This window comes from Poecilia mexicana, unplaced genomic scaffold, assembly GCF_051168715.1.
Source record: "Poecilia mexicana isolate PSO_F unplaced genomic scaffold, ASM5116871v1 scaffold_15, whole genome shotgun sequence".
In the NCBI taxonomy this organism is placed as follows: Eukaryota; Metazoa; Chordata; class Actinopteri; order Cyprinodontiformes; family Poeciliidae; genus Poecilia; species Poecilia mexicana.
Genome location: NW_028263384.1, coordinates 26,861,165 through 26,871,916, shown reverse-complemented (window position 1 = coordinate 26,871,916; position 10,752 = coordinate 26,861,165). Strand labels below are relative to the sequence as shown.

The window sequence follows — 10,752 nt, the reverse complement described above, 5'->3', positions numbered from 1 at the left end:
TAATATACAAGCACATAACTGTTGTCTTGACGTTTCTATTCATGCATTAATCTGGACACTAGAGGACCACATGAAGAGCTGAGGCGGCCAGATTTGGCCCCTGGACCTTGAGTTTGACACACATGATTTAGAGTAACAATTACAGCTGAAAAACTAGAAATTTCGAAAAGATTCAGTAACCTGGTTATAATAACTTGTCAAAACTTGTTTGACTTAATTTTAGTATTCATTTGGTCATTTGCAAAGATTAAGAGTTACAAAAGATTAAAATAATCTCAGATAAAGAATACAGAACATCCAGATGACAGCATCTTGTATATACTATAGTACAGTCAAGACAGTCATCAATAATATGAGGAAATGTGGAGCTAAGTTGACAAAAATGAATAAAATAAAAATAAAAAATGACCTAAAAAGAGTTGACTGTGAAACAGAGTGCAGCTGATTTCTGCCTTAAATGAGAGGACTCATTTTGGCTGCCTGGTATTTTCCATCACCCACATCGCTGCTGTGTTTAGAGTACAAACCTAAGCAGCAACCCGTCGTTGTCAGGATCCGAGTCTAGATAAAACACCTAAAAGTGTTTACACTCCAAGCATATGAGGATGTGGGAAACAAGTGGAGAGTTACCACTCAAAACAGAGCGCAGATAGGTGACCTACACAACGTGCACACTAACGATATATTCAGCTGTTTACAGTAGAGCCCATGAAAATTAATTACACACTTAGGTTTATTATTAAGGAACTCCTTTACTGTCTGCCCTCACTAAATACTGTATACAGCAACATTACACCAAGCTTACATGATCCCACTCTGGAATAACTGGAGATGTGTCCATCAGAGTCCTCCAAACTCCTGAATGTCTTGAAGCTTTTCTCACTGAAGCTGAATTTCTTGTTGAATTTGAAGATTTTCCTGCAGCTGCAATATCCCACCAGCAATTTCTTGTATTTCAGGTCATTTTGATGCAACACGATTAAATTAGAAAATACTTCGTTACCCCAAAGTGACATTAAATGCCAGTCCTGAGTAACTGATTAAATTGTCAATCATTTAATATTTAAAAATTACATAACCAGATAGACCGAAACGTAAAGTTAAATTAATGTAAATTTTGGCATTTTAAGAACAAAATGACAATAATTTATCTAAGTAACAAAAAATAACAAAATCAGGCAATATTTTTTTCTAAATACGTTTCTTTCAAGTAAATTTCTTTAAAAAACAAAACAAAACAAAAAAAAACATTCTCAAGTAAATGTAATTGAGTAACTATTTAATATCCGACTCTGCCAGTAGCAGTTGGTCTTTGACTGAAAGATGTTGCTAATTCATGTAATACATTCATGAGGATTTTGCTAGAAAAAATGCAGTACATTTAAGCCAATAAACTCAGAAATTTTGAGATAAATCTTCTTTTCTAAAAAAGAAAAGAGAAAAAAAATTCACATTTGCAAGAAAAAAAATTAAATTTTCAGAGTAACCGCAGAGATTTAGACAAAAATACTCAAATTTGTGAGCCCAAGTAGTAGAAAGTTTGTGAGAAAGGACACAAATTTAGAGGTTTTCACATATTTTCTAGAAGAAAACTTGAACATATTCAAGTCAAAAAGTTGTGACTCCTTTCTTCTTTTCCTATCTATCCCTAATTACATTATAGGAGTGATTTCTGAGGAATTTTTTCACAGCTTCACCTGTGCTAATAATATGTTGGCAGTGCAAACAAAGCTCTAAATACATATGCATTATATAAGCTGCTATAATGGATTTTGTGTTCAACTAAGTTGATTTTTTTTTTGGAAAGAAATGTTCACAACAACCAAGTGAAAATTACCAGTAAAGCAAGAAAGTGTGATTTGAGTCATGAGCTCCATTGTTTTTATTGTACAACACAATTGCACACAGGAATAAATCGATATATGTGAGAGACATTCTTTATCAAATCAAACAGATTATAACAATTATTATTAAAAATGATACAAAATACATTAAGGCTGGTATTGCACAATTAAAGTAAATATTATAAAGTACTTTATTAAACATCTAAAAAATTACAATAAATTACACAACACAAGCCTAGAAGCAGTTCAATTTAAAAAATAAAAGGAAATCTCAAGTTTTGCATTTTGTCTGCATGAGGAAACAGCACCACCTAGTGGATGAGACAGGTTAACCCTACTCATCCGAATAATACATGAATGGCGTTCATAAAAGATTGAGTTAACACATGCTGGCTTATAAGAGCTTCTCAATAATCAGAATATCACAGAAAACTAATTTATTTTAGTGATCAAGTTCAAAAAGTGAAACTTACAAATAAGAAAGATGAATTACAGACAGTGCAATATATTCCAGGTGATTGTTCAATAATTTGGATTATTGTGTCTTACAGTAAATTAAAAGCCCAAGAAGAAAAACAAGTCTGTTGGTGAGATGTACCACCAACAATCTCACAAAAATGGTTTTATTGGCTCTTTTTAATACTTCAATCTGAGAAACTCAGTTGTGGTAAACTATAATCGTCTAAATTAAGATAAAAATATCACTCACTTCGCAGTGAGCTTTGCAGTAAAATACCTTTTCGGTTTGGATTTTCTTCACCAACATTCAGCAAATGATGAGCAGCACTTCATCAGTAGTGATGTGAACAGCGACAGAAAAACACACTTTGTGCAGATCATTATAAAACTGGCCAGTAGTTTGTAATAAAAATTAACAAATGATTGTAAAACCTGAATGTTTTCCTAAGAAACTTAAAAACTGAGCAGCGAGTTATGTACCTAACATGAATTTGATCATTTTACAGAAACTCTGAAATGACTTTTCAAATGACTAATACAAAGAATCACAGAGTGTCATTAGTGTTTCTGGAAATTTCCTGTTTTCCTTTGGATTGGCTCACAGTTGATTGGTTTTTGGGACTAAACTAAGTAATTGTGTTGCTCTTGTTGTCTTCTATTTGATTTTAAACATCAACATTAAACCAAATCAATCATTATTTGGTGAACTGAAGCCCACCCTCAGCTGTATTATCTTAGTTTTTAGCTCTACTGACACAAGCTGGGGCAGGTGTCAGTGTGCATCCTCGATGATTTGGGTGAAGTGTTCTCCCGTGTACAGACCGTAGTGCAGCGTGCCTTTCTGCGCCGCGGCCCACGCCATTTGGCGGCTGGAGAAGCGAGCGGCCCAGTTGCCCTGCGGGTCCACGGTCACGACCCCTCCAAGTCCCCCGACTCTGGACTTCATGTGGGCCAGGCCCAGATCACTGGCAGCCTCAGCTGACTGGCCTGGGCAGAGAGGAGAACAGAGCGATTCATAAAACATGATAATCCTGTGGTTCGCTTCCACCAGTCAGAGCTTAACACACACTTAGTTTTCTCTAGTCTGGTTTTTGTTTTAGTGGAACAGGAAGGCTTCCTCTTAGCAGCACATACACAAGGTAGATTGACAGCGCTGAGACCCTCCTCTTGTATCTGATTGGCTGCTTCTGGGAGAATTTTCCCACATTTTGTCTCATACTGTTGAAACATAGCGACAATTTTAACAAATGCGTAGAAAAACATTTTTAATAAAAGTTACATTCTGCAGCTTTATAGTTTATTGCACACTGCTACATACTGCCCCCTTCTGGGCATCTTACAAGTAACAGCATGAAGAAGCTGCATGTTGTATTCAATGATGTGATGAGAATCATTATATGCTAAAAGGAGGAAGAGCCACTCAGATGTTGGTATTTCTATCCTTTAAAACATGTTTAATTTTATGTTTTTATATCTTAAAGATGTTTTTATATTCCTTATTTTGGTTTGCATGTTTGTTTTTTAATCTAACTATAGACATGAAGTCTGCTAACATTGATTGATTGATTATTGCGTTTTTCACAGTGCACAAATCCCAGTCCATCCATTCAGAACTGATGTATTTGAACAGGCTCCCTGTGTCAGCGTTACCTTGCTCCATGTGGAACAGGATGTGTCTCGCCAGCGTGACCTTCATGATGGCCTCTCCGTGGCCCGTAGTCGACACGGCTCCTGACATATTGTCAGCATAGCCTCCACTGCCTGAAACAAACATCACAACAACACGGACGCATGTTTAAGGCTCATATTTACTCTTTGTTTAGGCAAACGTCTATTGAACTGTTGGAGCCGTTTGCTTCTAACATAATGAAAAGTGTAATGTGTAATTATGTTTGGGAAATGAAAGATGGGGTGTCTTTTTGTATAAGTGTGAGGTTACAGAACATGTTATTTGTTTTAAACCAAAGAACAATCAGCTGAACTGTGACTCTGCTTTGTTTACTAATCCTATAGTCCAGATCTGCTGGTTAAAGTTTAACAGTCTTGAGAAAGAGGAACACTCGGCTATAAAAACTTCTGAGCTGACTTCATTTATTGTTTTACAAGTGCAAATCGAACGATGCATTTAGTTATTGCTTAACGTTCTCTCTCCAAATGCCAACTATCATCCATCCATACTCCATAACCTCTCCAAGGTGCCAATGATATGAGGTTTTGCATCTACAGAACTCTGCATTAATGAAGCGAACCATTAACTCCTCAAAGTATTCTGGAGTCGAATGTTTGTGCATCTGCCTCACAGCTGAAGCTTGGCCAAAACCGGGTCGCCTCATCATCAGCTGCAGGTGTGAGGACTGACCGATGCACGGGGTGTCGCCCACTCGGCCTTCCATCTTGTTCAGCATTCCTCCGGTGGAAGTCGCACACGCTACGTTGCCGTCGGTGTCGACTGCCACCGCTCCAACGGTCCCCATTTTCCCCCTAAATGAGGAAACAGGTCAGCAGAGATTTCTTTAGATTAACATCAAATATGGACAAAAGCTTTCTATATAAAAGTTAAGCAACATTTTGTCTTTTTTTAGTGTAGATTCTTAAAATGAAGTGTAAAGAGACATTTGTCATGGAGTACAATCTGCTCCAACTTTGGTATTAGTGCTACTATTCATTAATCAACATTATAGTCATGATGGCAAAGATTATGAGCAGCAGGTTAGGAAGTGCTAAAAAATGTGGAGAAAAACAATGTTCCTACAATAAAAGCACAACTGATTTTCTGCACCTCATCCAAAGAGATGTCTTAGGCAAAACAATCACTTTGTGAGTGTGCCTCATATTTCTACTATTATTAAAAGCATAAGAAATGTATGGATGGTTCCTACAACCAAAAAAGTAAATAAAAATAATGTTAAAAAAAAAAGACCTGTTCCTTATTTTAGTTGGGTGACTATTTGTGAGTTTCGCTAAATATAAACAAAAAGACAACATCAGTTATCTCAAATACTACTACACTGCAAAAACACAAAATCTTACCAAGTATTTCTGGTCTACTTTCTGGTGTAAATATCTTAGTAAACTTGAAGAAAGACACACTTAACTTAAAAGCACCTTTCCACCAAAACATAGAGGCTTGTTTAAAGTAAATACTTCCTTAATATTGCTGAAAAAATACTTGTTCCATTGGCAGATAAATTAACTTATAAACAAGGGGAAAATATCTTGTTACACGTGAAATAATCTGCCAATGTAACAAGTACTTCTTCAATAAAATTAAGAAATCATGTACTTAAGATCAAGCCTCTATATTTTGCCAAAAAGGTACTTTTAAGTTAGTTTCGTCTTATTTCAAGTGCACTAAGATATTTAAACTAGAAACGAGACCGAAACTATTTGGTAAGATTTTGTTTTTGCAGTGAATCTTTAATGAAATCCAGTGTTTAGTTTTACATTTGGCACTCCACAGGGTTGGCGTCTGGGGCCAGGTTTTTTTTCCAGCGCATGCGGGAATACTCCGTGATGAGGGACTCCTGAGGAACCTCGGGAACGCCCATAGAGCGAGCAAACTGACTGGCACCCTCCGCCGTTAGACAGGCATGGCTGGTCTGAAGGAGGGATCAAAGGTTGCGTCGGTGACATACATTCACAGTGAACACTTTCAGGACAGTCCAAACATTTCTGCAGCTACACTGCTGCCTTCTTTCTTTTTCTTTTCAAAATGAGATGCAGAATCACTTTGAAGGGTTTTAAAATGTCTATTTAAAATAAACACCTTGTCCATGACAAGTCTGGCCAGCTGGATTGGGTTAGCTATGTTGTGGACGGCAGACACGGCGCCGCTGCTCAGCGTTTTCCCGTCCATCACGAGGGCATCCATCTCCACCTCCCCCTTCAGGTTCAGCACTGAGCCACATCCTTAAAAAATATATGAGAAATGACTGAGTTTGTGGACAAATCCGATGGAAAACGTCACAAGCTTAGGACAGGACACCAGCTTTATTGTTTTTAGGCTTCCAGATTTTAGTTTGCTTTTTGGTCTTGAAGACATTTCTTTACCACTTTAAGCTTGTCAGATGGTATCCCTTCATGCTGGAAAAGCTGCAATCATCATCAGAAATTCTTTGTTGCTGGCAAAGAAATTCCTCATTTTTGCTTATGGGGGAAATTTTGATCCCAATTTTACTTCAATGCAGTGTTGTTAGAAGCAAAATCGGAAGAACTCAATTTAATCTGGGCATACAGATACACACACTAGTCTGATGCTAAGCTTAAGCTAGCTCTGTACTAGTGGAAACAAGACTCTACAATCCATACCATCACTAGAATCTCTCACCTTGATATTTTTAATAATGCACAATTCAGCTTTTTTAAGCTTTAATATTCTTAGCAGCAGAAAGTAAGAACACAAATCGTAATTTAAACTTGATCTTAGCTCTAATAATCTACAAACAATGAGAATTCTCACCACAATATCCAAAGCTGAAAGTGTCCACTGCACAGCTTTTTGTTGCATAGATATATTTAAAAAAAATCCTGCACAGCAGGAGCTAGTTTTAGGTGGCCATCTCATTTTTACAATACCTGCATTGAAAGATGGATTATTCTCCAGTAGCATAGCAGCCTCCACCACAGCATCCATACTGCTGCCCCCTCCCTGCAGGACTGCATACGCTGACCTCACTGCAGAGCACACTCCTGAGGTGGACAGGTCCGAGCGCTCTTTGGGGATGTGACCCGCCCCCCCATGGACCACCACAACTGGCAACATGGCAGTCCCCTGGAAAAATAAATCTTAAATCTGTTATTCAGATTTACACTGAACAAAACACACGTACTCCTTTTTTTCTCTCCGTCTAAAGTTGAATCAGTGCAAATTTCCCTTGTTTTAGATCAGCTGGAATTAGCAAAATTATTATTATTGCTAAATGCCACAATAATGAGAGAGAGAACATATCAGATTTATTTATTAATATCTTCAAAATTAGGTGTTTACATACAATTAGCATTAGCTTTGAACTGAATGACTTGGGCTAAACGTTTTGTGTTTCTCACAATAGTTAGCTGGAATTTCTTTATGTTGACCAATAGGAGAGATGCTAGCTCTGAATTCCCACCCACCAGGAACCCCCACAGCCTCCGTCCCCTACTGTTATTTTACATCTAAAGAGTCAGAAGAAAACAAAAACAAAAACAAAAGAGAACACAAAGAAAATAGAAATAAATCGGTAAATTATCAGAAAAATGAGAAAACAGGAGGCAAAAACGTAATAGAATATGTGACTTTTATGTCACATATTCTCATGTGACATAAAAGTCACATGAGAATATGGAAAAATTAGAAAAAAACAAAAAAAATAAATTAAAAAAGCAAATCTAATAAAACTAAATTTGACAGATTAAAAATAAAATAAAAAAGTAACATGTTAAACTAATACTGTTGAAAATGATATACAAACATTTTATGTTGCTGTATAATCACATAAAACGGGAAAGTTCTTATTTTTATACACTGCTGAGCACATTAGTTACATGACCAAATAATTAATTTTATTTTTGCTTTTTTTGTTGCTAATTTTGGCAGGGTCGGTCCTCCATATACATCTATGTATTAGTTTTCCTTTTTGAATTACATTTGTATTACTTTAATATAGAGATTCACGTGTACAGACTAGTAAATTTCAAAGTTGAAGAAGTCGTGTTTTCGTAACAGTGGTAACACCGGTTATACTACTAGCTGTGCCAAAACAAGCCTTTGCATTCAATAAACCCTTAGTAAACCACACTTGCGCACATAAATGCAAATTAAGAACAAATGATTTTTTTTTTAACTTTAAAGCAATTATTTAGGTAAAAACAATAAACAGTTACCCAGTAAAAAAAATAAAAATGCATAAATAAAAATAAAGCACAGAGAAAAAAAAACAGCAAGCAGTGCAAGGCTTACATGCTGTCTCCAATGAAACCTTACTCTAAAGACTGACCTAATTCCTTATTAGCTCTCTGAATGCAGGAAGAGCGACGCAATAGCTGTAACTCACCAAATGTTCACATCTACACCAACACAACCTTTAAATATCACGAACACAAACGGAATAATATATATCTTTTCTTACCAGAATATCCCCGTGACTAGAGGGAAAGCTAGCAGCTAGCAACAGTACATCCGGAACTCCACAACGAGCCGTTCAAAATAAAAGCCCTTTGCATCTGACGCAGCTTTTATTTTGTTAACTGACAGAATTAGCTTAGCAAGTGAAGAATAGACGTGATTTTGAGAAAGTCAGTTGAGTTGTAACAGGTAAAGAGCGTTTTGTTGATACATTTCTGAAGCTTGAGTAAGTTTTGTGGTTTAGATTAACGTAAAATAGAATAAAATCCGATTTCCAAGCATATTTATGTTTTCTTCAGAGCCAAACTTGCCAAGAAGAAATCAACAAATTAGAATATGTATTGTTTTGGGTCAGCCTTTCATAGGGATCTTCATGTCTATATTTGGACAACTAAATATAGACATGGTTTTCTCTAAATGTTAGCCTTAAATTAATTAAAGCTAATGAATTACATGTCAGCACAAATATATTTGACTGTTAAATAACTAAAGGTATTCTTGATCAATAACAAAAAAAGTTAGGTATTTACCAGTATTGTTTATTTGTTTAATGTACATGAAATTAGTCTTACAATTGCAATTGATTTATTTTTGCAACAGAACTCATCTTTATTAATATTTATTTTATGTATGGCTTTATTTTCTGTTTTGAGTCACTCAACACAAACTTAAAGCAATAAAAATACTTAAAATATTCTGTAGATAAATGCAGATAGAAAGCTGGATTTTGGAGAATCCCTTCAGCTGCACCATGAGCTGACCGTGGTGCTGAATTAGGCAGATTTCAGGTTGTACTTTTAATTTACAGCATTGCCCAGTCATGTGACCAGTAATTTTAGCAGTCGCTCCAAGACTCTTAAAAGCAAGCTCATAAAATTTAAAATATAAATAATGGGGTCAGTATTTAAAGTATTGGCCAGATTTGGTTCTAAAATCTCTTGCTGATAAATTCAGCCTCCATCTCCTGGTTTGTGGAAGCATCTGCACGCCTACATGTTTTAGTTTACACTCACTTGACCACTGCTAACCACTGAGCAGTCCCATCATGGGCTATAATTATAATATTGTTCAGTGACATACTGTAAATGTCATATGGCTGTATGGTGTGGTTATATAGGAAACCTCAGGCTCTCTCCAGAATAGTTTCTCAGCGGATTATGAAACAAGAAAGAAAAGATTATACAATTTCTAGACTTATACAAGTCTACAAGGTAAAAATTTCCACTTAAATGTACTATTTTCCTAAAGTTTATAACTTTCTATCTTTGCTTAGTTAGCTTGCTGAATCACCTTTATCAGTAATAACGTACAATACTTTCTACTATTATTTAACAAACTTGTTTTTGTTTCCTCCAAACGAAAACAACTTATTATAGCCAAATGTCTTTCTGACAGTCTCATATGTTGTGGTTTATTCAGATAATTGCAGCCATGCAGTAAGAAACTGGAAAGTGCCTTTTGTCAGATAAAACTAAATTATTATTATTATTATTATTATTATTATTATTATTATTATTATTATTATTATTATTATTATTATTATTATTATTATTATTTTATATATTTTTTTCTTCTTTTAGCTCAGAGGCAAAGTGTAATGGTAATCTAACACATCACCTGGTGCACATAGTTAAAAAAACTGCAGTGGCAGCATCATGCTTTGGGAGATGCTTCTTCAGCAAACAGGAAAGCTGGTCAGAGTGGATGAGAAGATAAACGGATAAACAAAGAGGAAGAATCCTGGAAGAAATCATTGACTCAGATTCAACCACACTCCTCTTTGTGTTGGTCTATGACATTAAGTTATAAAAAAATACACAAAGGTTTGTGGTTGCAACATGTTAAGATGACAAATAAACAAATAAGTAAAAAAAAACAAACAAAGTTGAAATAAGTTTGAGAGGTACAGTCATGTTCAACAAAGTAGAATATGTGGTCCAGTGAGGCTCATCAGATTAAGTATCTTTTGAAAATAACATCCTTTAGATTAAACCCTTATTTACGCATAAAAATGTTTACTTTCTGTTCTGATGTCATATTATATATGTTAAAGTTATTGTTTGTATTAGCTGTAAAAGGAAATATCATCATAAATAACAAAATTAATGTGTGTAAGTAATAGGCATGTTGCATTAAGCAATAAATCAATTAATCACATAGTAAAATAAAATTAGCTTAATTTTAATTTGCATGATTTATCATTTTTCTTTTTTTCTCTCTCTCTTTCTACCAAAAGCTGGATGACAAAAGTCTTCAGTCTGATGATTTGGAAAAGCTAGCCCTTTTTCAAAGATTTTGTTAACAGAAACTTCATAAATCATTTTATTTATTGTTTTGTTTATTTAT

The 10,752-nt window shown here is 35.3% G+C and overlaps 1 protein-coding gene across 1 annotated transcript; it reads right to left on the bottom strand.

Annotated features, from left to right (window-relative positions):
* Positions 1–1,853: 1,853 nt before the first annotated feature.
* On the bottom strand, positions 1,854–8,478 carry asrgl1 (asparaginase and isoaspartyl peptidase 1). Its single transcript, XM_014984275.2, has 7 exons — positions 8,411–8,478; positions 6,879–7,074; positions 6,070–6,212; positions 5,748–5,902; positions 4,663–4,784; positions 3,954–4,064; positions 1,854–3,290 (listed from the first exon to the last, which is right to left on the bottom strand). Exons 2-7 carry the CDS (start codon positions 7,063–7,065, stop codon positions 3,076–3,078), a joined length of 933 nt encoding a protein of 310 aa, XP_014839761.2. The 5' UTR covers positions 7,066–7,074; positions 8,411–8,478; the 3' UTR covers positions 1,854–3,075.
* Positions 8,479–10,752: the final 2,274 nt, after the last annotated feature.